The sequence below is a fragment of the Montipora foliosa genome, chromosome 10 (assembly GCF_036669935.1).
Source record: "Montipora foliosa isolate CH-2021 chromosome 10, ASM3666993v2, whole genome shotgun sequence".
In the NCBI taxonomy this organism is placed as follows: domain Eukaryota; kingdom Metazoa; phylum Cnidaria; class Anthozoa; order Scleractinia; family Acroporidae; genus Montipora; species Montipora foliosa.
The window spans coordinates 7,561,151-7,578,897 of record NC_090878.1 but is presented as its reverse complement, the minus strand read 5'-3'; the positions used below and the strand labels follow the sequence as shown (position 1 = coordinate 7,578,897).

The 17,747-nt window shown below is 38.6% G+C and overlaps 1 protein-coding gene across 2 annotated transcripts in view; it reads right to left on the bottom strand.

Moving 5' to 3' along the window:
- Positions 1–3,858: 3,858 nt before the first annotated feature.
- LOC137973184 (uncharacterized) overlaps positions 3,859–17,747 on the bottom strand; it is a 35,910-nt gene continuing 22,021 nt past the window's right edge. Inside the window, exons 13-17 of one of the 2 annotated variants that reach the window (XM_068819949.1) lie at positions 16,528–17,142; positions 13,967–14,275; positions 11,631–11,939; positions 9,118–9,453; positions 3,859–7,051 (exon numbers count right to left, since the gene is read on the bottom strand). In XM_068819949.1, coding sequence (XP_068676050.1) covers positions 6,130–7,051; positions 9,118–9,453; positions 11,631–11,939; positions 13,967–14,275; positions 16,528–17,142 — 2,491 coding nt within the window. In that variant the 3' untranslated portion in view covers positions 3,859–6,129. The remainder of the gene's footprint in view (positions 7,052–9,117; positions 9,454–11,630; positions 11,940–13,966; positions 14,276–16,527; positions 17,143–17,747) is intronic. The other variant, XM_068819950.1, reaches the window with a different exon arrangement.

Below are 17,747 nucleotides of genomic sequence, written 5' to 3'. Positions count from 1 at the left end.
TGGCTCTAATTGAGATGAGCGTTAGTTTGTTGTAAAATGACCCGTCTTGTTTCCTTGCAACCATGTGGAACTTTCTTAAACATTTTTTTAATTCCTCGATTTCAGTAAGAAATTCGTTTTGGTGGGCGACCAGCCCTACAAGAGAGAATTACTCCGAGTGAAACAAATTGTTGGCGTGAAGATTGTTTAATTTTCAGCAATAATTATCTGGAAAAACGAAGTCAAACACTTGTTGGCAGAAGTATAAACTCTTCTCTTACCTTTGAAAACTTTCAGGCCAAATTTTGTGGCCCTCTTTGTCTTCTGTAGCACAGCATCATCTTGTATTATCAATATTTACGATTCATAAATGCTGGTGAGTTTACGCCGGCCATTTTGTTTAGTTTGGATCAAGCATTATTCACTCCGTAGGGAGTGAATAATGCTCAATTACTCCGATATAGCGAACCAATCAGATTGCTTGAAACACCAAGATCACTGAGTGAGAAAATACTAAAAGAACATATCCGTGGATTGGATTTGAACCCAGAGCTTCTACTCTATACACCTTATTCCAAAATGGCCGCCATTTAAATGTTCTTTCGTTTTTATTCAAATAAGCCCTTGATGCCTCGTTCTTAAGCTTAAAATTCAAAAGAATATTTTATCTTGAACGAGGCAACAAGGGCCAATTTGTATCCGCATAAATCAGCGGCCATTTTGGAATAAGGTGTATAGGAACTGCTTCCTTTCGCTTCACCACTGAAGATCAAGACACCGCACTCTCAAAAAAACATTTATTCAAGTCTCACATAGAATATCGCTGCTGAAGAATTATTAGGCCTAAGCTAGATTAATAATTTAGGCATAAGCTTTGATTTTAAAATGTTTAGCTTTGTCGTGAAGTTTGGAAACCGACGTTTTGCATTGTTTAATATAGTTTGTTGCCGAGTAATGATACAGCATTATCAAATAGTGTTTAAACTATTGTCCCTGAGCAGCTAGCAGCGTGGTAGCAAGTGGCTAGGTGACGGGTTAATCAACATTCCCAGGTGCGAGTCCTATGTCCATACACAATCCATATCAAGATTTCAGTCTTCTAAGTTAACGATAATAGTAAATTCAGAGCAAATTACGAATTAACGATAATCGTTAAGGTAGAGAATGGGTTAGGTCAAACTCCGAATATCCTTCGCTATTCGCTATTCGCTATTCAACTCACAAGGGATTTACGCCCGAAAACATTGTGATCGTTGCGGGAATAAATGAGTTAAAATCATCTTTTTGTGCGATATCATCTCACTGTTTAAGTCAGAACACTAAAAAAAACTATTCACCTCAGTTTCGATGGCTAGTAGTGGATATTTACTTCGCCACTTCGGGGCTCGGTAAAAGTCCACCTCTGGCCACCTCCACTTCGGTGAATAGTTGTTAGCTAGCTCATTGGTTAAAATCGTTCCCAACTACATTCCACCTGAAATGATTCGTGGATTTTTACTTCATTCGGCAGGTCCACCTATTTTGTGAAAAGTCGGATTGAAACGCTTCTCTCAACAGAGCTCCAAGATGTAACAACAACACCCCTGTTTTTCTTGGGCCCTGCCTTTCTGTGAGTGCTTTGTTAAGAGCGTAAAAAAAACGGGAGCTTTCATGCACAAATGCACACAATCCACCGAAACCAATAGAAGCGGGAGTTTTCGTCTTTCCTTATCCCTAGCAATCATGTATGTGCAATTAGTGGTAACAGTGGTAAAATAATAGTTTTTCTTCGTATCGTCAACATGGGCCACGTGAACAGAGCGTAGTCAACGAAATTTCGGATGGTTGTCAAAGGGTTTTCACACGAACCCGGCTCGAGTCCTTCTGCCTTTCTATCGTTGATCTCCTAACCGATCCTCAATGAGACTAGGTGCACTTTTCTTTGCTCTCTCAGTTCCTGTTGCTCGGGTTTAAAGGAGAACGGCAATATACATTCTGTTTCGGAAGAAACGTTCTTTTGGAAAAGAACTCTCCCCATAGAAAGAATTGTACCAAAAGAATGAAAATTAAACGATATTCAGATCATCTAACGAGCATAGATAGAAAAGCAACCCTTTGTGAATAACTGTTATACGAAAATTCAAGGACAGGTTTATCCTAAAGAAATAATCGTTCAAGAACTTCGAGCGTTGGAATGTAACGATTCAATTTTGGTGTTAGTTTTACGTCAAACACAAGACAGCGATTTTGCTACGAGTTTGATTGTTATATTTAACAGTTCTTACTTAGCCTACTTCTTTAATTAATAACGCCTTTTTTCATTTCCGCGCTACGATAAGGGAACACTGTATATGGAAAGCAAGCAGAAAATCACGAGGGCAGAAAAAAGTCTGACCCCAGTTGTCACTTCAAAGGCCCGATACTTTTTTTCCGGTGGATAAGTTGCTATCTGACAGTTCCGATCTGTGCAAAGATTTCAGTTTGTGTGTGTGCGTGTGTGTAGTGTGACCTATTTTAGCACAGCCAATTTGCATGCTGACAAACTAGCACTCTTAACCTATTGGTTATTTGAGGTTAACACTACCCTTGTCCTTTTCAAGTTTGTTCACTTTTTTTATTTCTTGTAGAAAACTGTCATACCAAGGGTAACAAGACGACTGGAGGCGTTAACGTGGGATGCGTTGATCGCTGAATGGGTACCCACAGTCACTCTGGTTATGTACGTGGAAAATAATAAATTTCATGTTGACGGAGTACTAGCCCCCTAAACAGACCTTCTTTTGGATCGTCACGCAATCTTTCCCCGTGACGAGCCTAAAGATCCTAACTCAGTACAGGATTGCGACAGGAGGATTGCGAGTGCCAGTTGCAGATTTTACTCTGGTGAACATTCGTCAATGGGGGACCTTTTGGGAGTGAAAGTGTTGAAAAATGACTTTCCTGTATTTATAAATACGGATAGCGGTACATTGAAAATAAATTTCGGAATTCGCTCTCAGGACCAATTCACTGCTAACTTTGACTGGTTCGCTAGGTAGAGAAAAACACAGTGGTTTGAGGCACACTCGACTGGGATGCAGTTGAATTCACAAAGCCAAAGCAATGAACGGAACAAACCAATCTCTTTGTCAATATTTATAGTCCATCTATCTCACGCGCAAGCACGGAATCTTTAAGAGGTTTTCTCAGAAAGATGATCATGCATAGATGTGCGCCATAGTAGAACAAGAATGATGGCTGATCAGCAGCTACCCGCACTTTTCAGTGATTTGGTGATTCCAGCGCCACATCCACTCTTCAAGGTACAGGAATAAAATTGAAAAATGAGACAAGTCAAAAATAAAAGTCAACAACACGGGATATTACGTGCGGTCACTCATCCAAGTGCTGGGTAACCCCAGCCAACAAGGCTTAACTTCAGTGAGAAGCTCAAGCACGTGGCTAATTGCCATATGAAAAAAACAAAAACGATGCAACTCGACCGAATTTTAGACGTGGTCTGCCTATGGCATCCCACGTAATAAAGAATTGCTGTTGTTGTTGTTGCTAGCCTTGTCATCGACGATCGTATTTTTTGCTTAAGCTACCTAATGACAGCAACGATGAAAAGAAGAGCTCTCTTGCCCGCTCGGGATTTCTCGCCTCGTCCCGCAAGATCAAAGGTCATTTTTTGGTGTTTTCTAGTCATACAATAAATCCTTTATTGACCAAGCTTGTTTGATCAAGATCGTTGGATATCGGCCTCGCTCTTTTCTTGCGTGTTTATGGACCTTGACTTCGTCTCGGTCCATAAACACGCAAAAATAGAACTTGGCTAATATCCAGTCAACTTGACCTCACGCTTAGTCAATAACCCATATGTACTCACGACAACCATGCATTGAATGAATGGACTTTATTTAAGTGTCGAGTATTTAGCTAAATATAAGTTAATTGTGGACACTAAGAGAACATTCCAAATACAAAATTTAAAAAGGATAGCACTCTAAAACGTTTACAAGTTTAAAATTGCTCAATTCAAATCATCTAATCTAAAATATTGACAAGTCTATAATTATTTAGCATCAGTTAAACAATTCAATTGAAGAGAGAATTCAAGAGATTTCCATGTGATTCCACTTTGCGCTGAGGCGTGATACCAAGCAAAGTTGATTCCAGTTGATAGACTCGTAGGTTCACGTTGAGTTTTTTAAGAACGCGGCGAAAATATTTTTCAGTTGACTCAAAGTTGAGCTCCTTTCATCGAGGATTATTCAATAATTTTTGAACGAATCCAAACAACAAACGACGATTCCAACGCACTTTAATATATCACGTAGAACAAGCATTTCGGTGTAGTGTTTCACACGTAATGAAGAGATCGAGTAATTCAAGTGATCGAGCGGGGATTAAGTGGTTCAACTAAAAAGAAACAAAATTTCGGTTACACAATAAATCTAGATGAAATGAAATTTAAGCAGAAATTAATACTTACAAACTATTGATTGACTTTCTAAAAGGACGATAGTACAAAACCCAACTAGCATAATCATTTTCACGAGTCACAACTCAAGTTTCCCCGCGTGGGATCATGGGTAACGGAAGTAACAATGACATTACATTTGTAATACTGTCAATTCCTATTGTATTGAATTGCGCCATTATTATTTTCTGTTTACATTACATATCTTGTGGTTATTTACTATTAAACGAAATCTGCAATGGCCAAAGAAATCATCGAAAAATAACCAGCCTCTTCCCTCATGAATTCTGTATTCTTCACTTAAAAATCGCATTCACTCAGTCTTCTCACACTATCCTAGCTACTTTTACAGTGCAACGTACCTTACCGTGGCCACCCAACAAACTTTCACATTTGAACACCTACGTTTAAATACGTCAACCCACGCAACGGTGTTCAACTTAGAACTGTGCGAATTTTGCAAGGAGGCGTGACTGTCAATCAAATTCACACATCCTGATTCGCGGACAATTTGTAAAAAAACTTTGTTAGGTGGCCACGGTAAGGTGCGTCGCACCGTAAATCTTTCGACTGTCGAAAGCACTTCAATAATCCTTGATTACTACTAGAGTTAATAAAGTTACCAGTTCATTGCAAAAAAAAAAATATAAATTGCAAAAGTGCGCACAAATGTGCCCAAACAACATATAAACTCTCTCCTGAAAAATACCACAAAATTTGTCATCTTTATCAAAATTTCACCGGCCAACTAGACGACCAAAAACCTAAAACTATGTTTTAAGAAATCATTCTTTCTGGGCAAAATATCGAAAAAGGCCTAATTTAAATACCATCCTATAGATCTACACCTTAAAAAATGATGCGTTAAACAAATTAAGTTATGACGAACATGAAAATCAAGCAGAAAAGCACCAGAAAGTTCATTTTCTAGTAATACAAAGATTTAAAACTATGCGAAAAACTCATTCTTACGGGGGAAAAATCCAAAAAGGTCCAATCTAAAAAATTGTTACTACTACAACAACACACTGTATTGTACCTATAATAGGTTGAAGTTAATATCTACAAAAATAATTACTTTGTACAAGTAATTTAAGGGTCGCGATTCCCTGAAATAAATAAAGAAATAGTTTGAAATGCCAGGGATCATATTACTCCCCAACAAATTGCCAAAGCAAGTAAAGTTAAGATGAGCGATTTTACTCAAGTAGCTTCATGTAAAGAGCGTTTTCACATGAAGTCACGGCGGCCATATCGGTACACCAAACTAATCCCCCTGGAATTGAACTCTATTTTCATGCAAATAGTTTCTTTTGTTTCATCAAATTAGCATCCATTCTTGTCACGTGAGTGAAAACGCTCGATAGCTGCTGCCAAATCAACCGTGTGAAATGGACAATTATGGCCTTAGAAAATGCTTCGGTCCCTAGCGCATTGCACTCTTTTAACTTCTTTGTTTAGGCTAATAGTATTCCTTGAAAAACGGTCGGGGCAGAATTAACTTCATGAGACCCTCTATGTGAGCATCTGTGAAATGTATCGATCAATTCTACTTTTTAAGCGAACAAAATATGCCATTTTCACTTATCGATCATTACCCTAAAAACTCTATTTTCAAAAACAATTTATCGTCGTTCACATATCGAGGACCAAAGAACTTCTGGATTGGAGCGAACCTTTCATAGCCATATCCGGTGCCGCAAATAGTCTCATGGGGCTGTTGGAAGGCAAAAAACATTAGGCTTTGCTTGTATGATCCGACTGATGTTGCTACTGGCTCTTGAACCACTCCGATCTATAACGCTAACAGTGACTGTTCCAGCAAAAGGCCAAACTAAGAGATCATCAAAGGTGCCTTCCATCATATTTTCATAAGGATTTCCTTCTATGATCCGACTGATGTCGCGACGGGAGCTAGAATCACTCCGATCTATAACGATAACCATGACTGTCTCAGCAAAAGACCCAACTGGGAGATCATCAAAGGTGCCTATCGTCATATTTCCATAAGGATTTCCTTCTATGATCCCACTGGTGCCTTGCGTCATATTTCCATAAGGATTTCCTTCTATGATCCGACTGATGTCGCGACGGGAGCTAGAATCACTCCGATGATCTATAACGATAAACCGGAATTTCTCACCAAAAGACCAAACTGGGAGATCATCAAAGGTGCATATCGTCATATTTCCATAAGGATTTCCTTCTATGATCCCACTGATATCGCTAGAGCTAGAATCACTCTGATCTAGGACGCCAAAAACGCGATCAAGGCAGCTCATTTTACATGCCAGCCGGACACGTTCTATTCGGCTTTTCAAACTTGTAATAGTGTCACTTGCAATTTCAGAACGTTCTATGGCGAGTGGATATAATGATTTTCCTGCGTCTATTGTTGTTTCAGTTTTTGAAGAATCAGCTTGAATTTTCGTCTCTTTTGCTTCGTTGCCTTTGATTTTGCAATCCGTATCGTCGTCGCTGAAAATTGACTTAACCATTCCGTACTTCTCGCAATTTACTTTGGTATTTCCCACACAAGAGGCAACAACTGGCTTACAGATATTCAGCTTTCCTTTATTACTGTCACCATGTGTTGAACCTGACGACATCAACAAGTCAGTCCTTAAAGGTCTGTAACACAAAAATAAAAACAAAAAAGAAAGGGATCAAATAAAAGTCAAATCTAAGAAATTCGACACAAAGAAGGATATCCAGCTGCTGGATATTTCCTTACATGGATCCGATACTGATCGTGAATTCTGTGATTGCACTCACGTGATAAGACGGCCATGTTGGTGTCAAAACAATAGAACAGTGTAGCTCAAGTTTTGCATAATAATAGAATCAAATTCCCAAAAGACTTTTTCGCAATTGTTCTTTCCACCAACATGGCTACCGTAGCGACTGGTGAAATCAAAGAATGGTATAATGCGCTCGTAAGAGAGAAGTCAATGCAGTTGCTTGGCAGCGAACGGGCCAAAGAACTACTGAGAAATCAGTGAAGTAGGCAGGATTCAAGTTCTTCTACTCAATGGCTATAAAGCATCCGATTGGTGTTACGGAGGTCGTAGTTTCGAATCTTGCCTGGGACTCTGATCTTTTAGTTATCCTTTCACCTGTTGCCAAGCTATTAGGTTATCATACACTATATGCTTGTTGTGGAAAAGTACACTAGTTGTATATTCCATATCTTAAGTTTCTAAATAAATAAGAGTCGAGATTCATGTAAATGTCATGGCAATGACAACAAAGTACATGTAATGATGTCGTTGTTGTAGTTTCAAGAAAATGGCTTTGCGGTATAGTAGGATGTTTATATGAAGAACGGAATATATGAAAGTAATAATTTTGAACTGCAGAGAGAACCGGTCAAGTCTTGAAATTATAATCATTCACTGTTATAAGCGCTACTGTGGGAGCAGCAAACTTAAAAGTGCTGTGTCACGGCAGTGTATATGATTTTGTATAGTCGTACGAATTAATCGCACCTGGTCTCCATCTATGCAACTGGCCCCAGTTGTTCAAAAGGTGGATAACGCTATCCACCAGATTAATCACTATCCATTGGATAGTGCAATTGGTTTCTCTATGACTTATCCACTGGATAGTGATTTATCCGGCAGATAGCGCTATCGATCGTTTGAAAAAGTGGGGCCTGAAAATTATAACCCACAAACCAATTTTGAACAACATACCTCAAAGCTTCGTGACAAAAAAATGCCGTCTGCCAAGCATACACAATTCAATTTACAAACAACTGACAAACAAACAAACGTTGAAAAAATGTAATACTTCAATTTTGGCCATCCCTCCCTCCATTTGTAATTGTTGTTTTATTCAAACCTTCCTTTCATGTTGTAAGTATTCATTTTTAATTTTCCGTAGATTTGCTTGTCAGTTCCTGAAAGTGGCTCAATAAAAAATCCAGGCTTCAACAGGATTTGAACCCACGATCCCTGCATTAACGATGCAGTGCTCTTCCACTTCAGCTATCAAACCAACTGGGAGCCGAGTTATTTTATGAGTTCATGATAAACACGAGCAGGGCTGGCGCAGTGGTGAGAGCACTCGCCTTCCACCAATGTTGCCCTGGATTGCTCTTTTGTAATTTATTGTTAATTCGCCTTTCTTCCATAGTATTATAAGTATGGGTAATCAAATGGTGACCAGTGAAATTAGGAAATAATTTCACGCCCGTTTTGTCCAAAATCCAATAATTTCCTGAGCTTTTAGGTAAGTGAAATTATTCCCTTATTTCACAAGTATACCATTTGATTAGCTGTTAATATCATGGGTGACAAATTACATTCATAAGACGCCATTTTGGCACTGTATGAAAAGTTGCCATGACAACATTGTACTTTCACATGAGAAATTATAAATTAACCCGGAAATTTCACACCAAAATTAAGGTGTAATTTGTCACCCATGTCATTTTGTATGTCTTCATGATTCAACAGTAACCGGGGAAGGGTTCTCTAGAAGCCTTGTGGTCTCCATTATGGCTTCCTCGCCACTTTTTTTACTTCGATTTTCTTCCATCGTTATGTTTTTGTCCTTAATAAGTTTGTGTTGAGTGGCAAATAATAAATAAATAAATATATAAATAAATACATAAATAAAAACAATAAAATAAAATAAACTGTTACCAAGCTATTAGGTTATCATTAGAGTCATATGTAGACTTCACCACAAACCTCAAAGCAGAAGCGGGAGGCCCTTTATCTTTACAGTTACCAATGGCGAATGCCGGCAATGATTTTCTTGCGTCTACTGTTCTTTGAGTATTCGAAGAATCAGCTTGAACTTTCGTTTCTTCTCCTATGTTTACTTTAACTGTGGAGTCCGTCAAGTCGCCTGAAAATGACGCATCCCTTGTGCACTTCGCGAAATTTTCCTTTGATGTTTTAGCTTTTGAAACATGAGCTTTACCTTCGGTTTCGTGTAGTTTGTATGTAGCACTATCAGAGTCTGATGTCCTGAGCAATCCCTCAAGTTGTTTGTATAACAGCCCTATCTGCATCCCTAAATGTCTTTAACACACAAAAATAATAAAAGAAAAAAGGAAAGCTATAAAATAAAGATTACGTCTTTAAGAAATTCGACACAAAGAAGGATATCCAAGTGATTTCACTCAAGCCATAAAACGGCCATATTGGTGTCAAAACAATAGAAAAATGTAGCTCAAGTTTTGCATAATAATAGAATCAAATTCCGAAAAGACCTTTTCGCTATCGTTCTTTCCACCAACATGGCTACCGTAGCGACTGGTGAAATCAAAGAATGGTATAATGCGCTCGTAAGAGAGAAGTCAATGCAGTTGCTTGGCAGCGAACGGGCCAAAGGACTACTGAGAAATCAGTGAAGTAGGCAGGATTCAATTTCTTCTACTCAATGGCTATAAAGCATCCGATCGGTGTTACGGAGGTCGTAGTTTCGAATCTTGCCTGGGACTCTGATCTTTTAGTTATCCTTTCACCTGTTGCCAAGCTATCAGGTTATCATACAGTATATGCTTGTTGTGGAAAAGTACACTAGTTCTATATTCCATATGCTACGTTTCTATATAAATAAAAGTACAGATTCATTAAATGTGATGAAAATGACAGCAAAGTACATGAAATGATGTTGTTACAGTTTCAAGAAAACGGCTTTTCAGTATAGTAGGATGTTGATGTGAAGTACGGAATATCTGAAAGTCATAAGTCATATATGAATGATGGGGCGTGTGCATTTTTCTTTTTTCGAACCGTCAGTGGTTTTGACCTGCAACATGATCAGTTTTTTAGATATTAATATAAAGCCCCATCACTTCAAGACTTTTAAATATGTCACGACCAAGAAAATGGAAGGTGATTTTCCCTGAGTTCCTCCTTTTTTCTCCGCCCCAATTTCAACATCACTCGCGTCTGGGAATACAGACAACCAAAGTCACATATTGTGCCCAAACCTACAGTTCTCAAGAAAAGATAAATGGAAAGAAATTTGTATTTGAAGTGTGGATTATACATGAAATTGAGAAGTGATTCTTGCACTTAACTGGACAATTTAAACAATATTGTCTCTTCAAAACACAGGAAAAATCCAGGTGGCCCCAACGGGATTCGAACCCATGACCGCTGTGATGGCTGTGAAATGCTCTCCTAACTGAGCTATGAAGCCATTCAGTTGGGTTCATGTGTTCCTCTGAAAGGACTAATGAATGAAAGAATTCGAAGTGCGGGTCACAGACAAAAGGTAAAAGTGATCCTCGCACTATAAATTGTTTAAATTGTCCAGAAAAGTGCTGACTGCATTTACCCTGACCAAAATATCACGCTAGCCCTTACACTTCTGGGGAGGATCCAGGGGAGGGATTCCCCCCTGATTTTTAGATGCTAAAAGTAAAGCCCTTTTAATTAAAATGTCTTGCACTTTTTGCAGACAACAACACCAAAAACCACGAGGGAACAGAAAAATTTCTTTTCAGAGCACCCCATTCCCCCTCCTTAGCTCTTGGTCTGGATCCGCCACTACACTTTATGTGTAGCATGAGATTTTTGCGGGACTTTTATATTGTGGATTGACGATTTTTTGACGTTTGGGGAACAAATTTTTGCGGCTCGAATTAACTGAAATTTCCGCTGGAAACTAATTTTTGCCGGGGTTTTCTTTTCAAGCAACAAGACTATTTTCAATGTTTATTACTTATTTGGGTAAAAACTCCTCAATCATCGAAAACAGGTGGAAAAAATGCGGCATCCTGGGCCCGGTTGTTCGAAAGCCGATTAACTTAATCCAGGATTAGCGTAAACTTTTGTTTTATTTTTTGAACTTCTTCGTGAAAGTTTCTTTTGCTTATTTTTGTTTTTCAGTATCGACTTCTAATGTAAAGTTTTGCCGCATATCAGCGTTGAACAGCATTGTGAAGTACAGAAAAACTCCTTGCTTAATTTTTAATCTGGGATTAGCGTTAATCGGCTTTTGAACAACTGAGCCCTGGAGAGTCCATTGTTTCTTTTGTGCAACCTTTTCTCGTTTTAGTTTGTTTGCAGCAAGCTCCGACTGGTTTTTCTCAATGCAAATATCACACTTTTCCCCCAATGAGATTCCGTCGATGGGTGCTGCCCTTGCTAATAGACATGCTATTAGCACAAGAAGATAAAATTCGTATCCCCAAGCCACCATGCATTATCCTCTATATCATAATTATATAAAATTCATTACACACCTAGTATAGATAAAGCGAAGTGCTGCTTCACAATCATCCACGGTATATGCCGGCAATGATTTTCCTGCGTCTGTTCTTCTTTCAGTTTTTGAAGAATCAGCCTCAACGTTCGTCTCTTTTGCTTCGTTGCCTTTGATTTTGCAATTCGTCTGGTCGATGAAAACTGACTCAACCATTCCCCACTTCTCGTGATTTATCTTGGTATTTCCCACACCAGAGGAAACAACTGGCTGACAGATATTCACCTTTTCCTTATTACTGTCATCATTTCTTGAGCCTGACGACATCATCAAGTCAGTCCCTAAAGGCCTTTAACAGAAAAAAAAAAAGAAAAAAAAAAAAAAGAAATTCAGCGCAAAGACGGACAGACGAATCCAAGAGCACTTTCCTTTTTTGTGGTGTTTGCGACTGGTGAAATCAAAGAATGGTATAATACAACCGTAAGAGAGAAGTCAATGCAGTTGCTTGGCAGCGAACGGGCCAAAGGACTACTGAGAAGTCAGTGAAGTACGCAGGATTCAAGTTCTTCGAATCAGTGGCTATAAAGCATCCGATTGGTGTTTCCAATCTTGCCTGGGAATCTGATCTTTTAGTTATCCTTTCACCTGTTGCCAAGCTATCAGGTTATCATACAATATATGCTTGTTGTGGAAAAGTACACTAGCTGTATATTCCATATGCTAGGTTTCTATTATATATAAAAGTACAGATTCATTAAATGTAATGGATATGACAGCAAAGTACATGAAATGATGTTGTTACAATTTCAAGAAAACGGCTTTTCAGTATAGTAGGATGCTGATGTGAAGTACGGAATATATGAAAGTCATAAGTCATATATGAATGATGGGGCGTGTGCATTTTTCTTTTTTCGAACCGTCAGTGGTTTTGACCTGCAACATGATCAGTTTTTTAGATATTAATATAAAGCCCCATCACTTCAAGACTTTTAAATATGTCACGACCAAGAAAATGGAAGGTGATTTTCCCTGAGTTCCTCCTTTTTTCTCCGCCCCAATTTCAACATCACTCGCGTCTGGGAATACAGACAACCAAAGTCACATATTGTGCCCAAACCTACAGTTCTCAAGAAAAGATAAATGGAAAGAAATTTGTATTTGAAGTGTGGATTATACATGAAATTGAGAAGTGATTCTTGCACTTAACTGGACAATTTAAACAATATTGTCTCTTCAAAACACAGGAAAAATCCAGGTGGCCCCAACGGGATTCGAACCCATGACCGCTGTGATGGCTGTGAAATGCTCTCCTAACTGAGCTATGAAGCCATTCAGTTGGGTTCATGTGTTCCTCTGAAAGGACTAATGAATGAAAGAATTCGAAGTGCGGGTCACAGACAAAAGGTAAAAGTGATCCTCGCACTATAAATTGTTTAAATTGTCCAGAAAAGTGCTGACTGCATTTACCCTGACCAAAATATCACGCTAGCCCTTACACTTCTGGGGAGGATCCAGGGGAGGGATTCCCCCCTGATTTTTAGATGCTAAAAGTAAAGCCCTTTTAATTAAAATGTCTTGCACTTTTTGCAGACAACAACACCAAAAACCACGAGGGAACAGAAAAATTTCTTTTCAGAGCACCCCATTCCCCCTCCTTAGCTCTTGGTCTGGATCCGCCACTACACTTTATGTGTAGCATGAGATTTTTGCGGGACTTTTATATTGTGGATTGACGATTTTTTGACGTTTGGGGAACAAATTTTTGCGGCTCGAATTAACTGAAATTTCCGCTGGAAACTAATTTTTGCCGGGGTTTTCTTTTCAAGCAACAAGACTATTTTCAATGTTTATTACTTATTTGGGTAAAAACTCCTCAATCATCGAAAACAGGTGGAAAAAATGCGGCATCCTGGGCCCGGTTGTTCGAAAGCCGATTAACTTAATCCAGGATTAGCGTAAACTTTTGTTTTATTTTTTGAACTTCTTCGTGAAAGTTTCTTTTGCTTATTTTTGTTTTTCAGTATCGACTTCTAATGTAAAGTTTTGCCGCATATCAGCGTTGAACAGCATTGTGAAGTACAGAAAAACTCCTTGCTTAATTTTAATCTGGGATTAGCGTTAATCGGCTTTTGAACAACTGAGCCCTGGAGAGTCCATTGTTTCTTTTGTGCAACCTTTTCTCGTTTTAGTTTGTTTGCAGCAAGCTCCGACTGGTTTTTCTCAATGCAAATATCACACTTTTCCCCCAATGAGATTCCGTCGATGGGTGCTGCCCTTGCTAATAGACATGCTATTAGCACAAGAAGATAAAATTCGTATCCCCAAGCCACCATGCATTATCCTCTATATCATAATTATATAAAATTCATTACACACCTAGTATAGATAAAGCGAAGTGCTGCTTCACAATCATCCACGGTATATGCCGGCAATGATTTTCCTGCGTCTGTTCTTCTTTCAGTTTTTGAAGAATCAGCCTCAACGTTCGTCTCTTTTGCTTCGTTGCCTTTGATTTTGCAATTCGTCTGGTCGATGAAAACTGACTCAACCATTCCCCACTTCTCGTGATTTATCTTGGTATTTCCCACACCAGAGGAAACAACTGGCTGACAGATATTCACCTTTTCCTTATTACTGTCATCATTTCTTGAGCCTGACGACATCATCAAGTCAGTCCCTAAAGGCCTTTAACAGAAAAAAAAAAGAAAAAAAAAAAAAAGAAATTCAGCGCAAAGACGGACAGACGAATCCAAGAGCACTTTCCTTTTTTGTGGTGTTTGCGACTGGTGAAATCAAAGAATGGTATAATACAACCGTAAGAGAGAAGTCAATGCAGTTGCTTGGCAGCGAACGGGCCAAAGGACTACTGAGAAGTCAGTGAAGTACGCAGGATTCAAGTTCTTCGAATCAGTGGCTATAAAGCATCCGATTGGTGTTTCCAATCTTGCCTGGGAATCTGATCTTTTAGTTATCCTTTCACCTGTTGCCAAGCTATCAGGTTATCATACAATATATGCTTGTTGTGGAAAAGTACACTAGCTGTATATTCCATATGCTAGGTTTCTATTATATATAAAAGTACAGATTCATTAAATGTAATGGATATGACAGCAAAGTACATGAAATGATGTTGTTACAATTTCAAGAAAACGGCTTTTCAGTATAGTAGGATGCTGATGTGAAGTACGGAATATATGAAAGTCATAAGTCATATATGAATGATGGGGCGTGTGCATTTTTCTTTTTTCGAACCGTCAGTGGTTTTGACCTGCAACATGATCAGTTTTTTAGATATTAATATAAAGCCCCATCACTTCAAGACTTTTAAATATGTCACGACCAAGAAAATGGAAGGTGATTTTTCCTGAGTTCCTCCTTTTTTCTCCGCCCCAAGCTCAACATCACTCGCGTCTGGGAATACAGACAATCAAAGTCACATATTGTGCCCAAAACTACAGTTCTCAAGAAAAGATAAATGGAAAGAAATTTGTATTTGAAGTGCAGATTATACATGAAATTGTGAAGTGATTCTTGCACTTAACTGGACAATTTAAACAATATTGTCTCTTCAAAACACAGGAAAAATCCAGGTGGCCCCAACGGGATTCGAACCCATAACCGCTGCGATGGCTGTGAAATGCTCTCCTAACTGAGCTATGAAGCCATTCAGTTGGGTTCATGTGTTCCTCTGAAAGGACTAATGAATGAAAGAATTTGAAGTGCAGGTCACAGACAAAAGGTAAAAGTGATCCTCGCACTATAAATTGTTTAAATTGTCCAGAAAAGTGCTGACTGCATTTACCCTAACCAAAATATAACGCTAGCCCTGACACTTCTGGGGAGGATCCAGGGGAGGGGTTCCCCCCTGATTTTTAGATGCTAAAAGTAAAGCCCTTTTAATTAAAATGTCTTGCACTTTTTGCAGACAACAACACCAAAAACCACGAGGGAACAGAAAAATTTCTTTTCAGAGCACCCCATTCCCCCTCCTTAGCTCTTGGTCTGGATCCGCCACTACACTTTGTGTGAAGCATGAGATTTTTGCGGGACTTTTATATTGCAGATTGACGATTTCTTGACGCTTGGGGAACAAATTTATGCGGCTCGAATTAACTGAAATTTCCGCTGGTAACTAATTTTTGGGGTTTTCTTTCCAAGCAACAAGACTATTTTCAACGTTTATTACTTTTTGGGGTAAAAACCCCTCAATCATCGAGAACAGGTGGAAAAAATGGGCCCGGTTGTTCGAAAGCCGATTAACTTAATCCAGGATTAGCATAAACTTTTGTTTTATTTTTTGAACTTTTTGGTGAAAGTTTCTTTTGCTTATTTTTGTTTTTAAGGATTGACTTCTAATGTAAAGTTTTGCCGCATATCAGCGTTGAACAGCATTTGGGAGTACAGAAAAACTCCTTGGTTAATTTTTAATCTGGGATTAGCGTTAATCGGCTTTTGAACAACCCAGCCCTGGAGGGTCCATTGTTTCTTTTGTGCAACCTTTTATCATTTTAGTTTCTTTGCAGCAAGCTCCGACTGGTTTTTCTCAATGCAAATATCACCTTTTTACCCCAATGAGATTCCGTCGATGGGTGCTGCCCTTGCTAATAGACATGCTATTAGCACGAGAAGATAAAATTTGTATCCCCAAGCCACCATGCAATATCCACTATATCATAATGATATAAAATTCATTACACACCTAGTAGGGGAAGAGAGAAGTCTTATTTCACAATCATCCACGGTAAATGCCGGCAATGATTTTCCTGCGTCTGTTCTTCTTTTAGTTTTTGAAGAATCAGCCTTACTTCGATTTGCTTCTATCGTTATTTTTTGTCCTTTGTAAGTTTGTGTGTTTTGACAATTATTAAATAAATAAAATAAACTGTTACCAAGCTATTAGGTTATCATTAGAGTCATAAATAGACTTCATCACACACCTGAAAGCGGAAGCGAGAGACTCTCTATCTTCAGAGTTATCTATGGTTAATGTCTCCAATGATTCTCCTGCATCTATTGTTGTTTGAGTATTTGAGGAATCAGCTTGAACTTTCGTTACTTCTCCCATGTTTACTTGAATAATTGTGGAGTCCGTCAAGTCGCCTGAAAATGATGCAACCCTTGTGCACTTTGCGAAATTTTCCTTTGAAGTTTTAGCCATGTGAAATTGACTTTTCGTCAGGTTGACTTCACGTGCCGGTTTCACGAATGTCGGCAATGATACGCCTGCATCTGCTGTTGTCTGAGGTTTTGAAGAATCAGATTGAACTTTGCTTTCTTTTGCTTCGCTGCCTTTGATTTGGCCATCCGTCAAGTCGTGGAGAATTGGAGCACCCATTGTGCACTTCTTGAAAATTTTCTTGGAATTCTCCACAGAAGAGGTAGCAACTTGGTGATAGATACTCAGCTTTGGTTTTTTACTGTCATCATCACTTCTTAAGCCAGACGATGAACCTTTCAAAAATTCTTGCTCATAAAATCCAGAAGGTGAGAGAAATTCAGTGTCACCATCATCTGCTACGCTCAACGAAATTATCGAGGGAGTCCTTGAATTCCTTTAATTACAAAAATAACAGAAAAAAAAAGGCATTCGATGAAAATCAAACCTTTAAGAACTTCAACACAAAGACAGAGATACGATCTAATGCATACTACAATACAAGCCTTCGCCCTGGGTATGCATGTACAAGTTTCATGTGATTGTGATTTTGTGGTGCAATTTATGATTTGAATTTTCTGCATTTTCAAAACAACTTGCAAAAACCAGCTAGCTAACTCGAAAACCTGGCAAATATCTAGCTACTGAGCATTTACTCTGATATACCAGACGTTGATGATGAATGGTGTAATGCACCAGCCTTTTGAAAGATGATGATCAGGTTAATTGGCAACGAACGGGCCAAAGCCTGACTACTGAGAAATCAGTGCACAACTGTACTAGGAAGGATTTGAGTTCTTCTAAATCAATGGATATAAAGCATCCGATCGGTGTTATGGTAAAGTTGAATCTTGCCTGGACTCTGATGTTTTAGTTATCTCTTCGCCTGTTACACAAGCTATAAGGTTATCATTTATTTTATTTTATTTTTTATTTTAATCAAATTTCAGATTTACAAAAAACGCTCAATCTGAGGTAAGCTTAAAACAGAGTACCAGACTC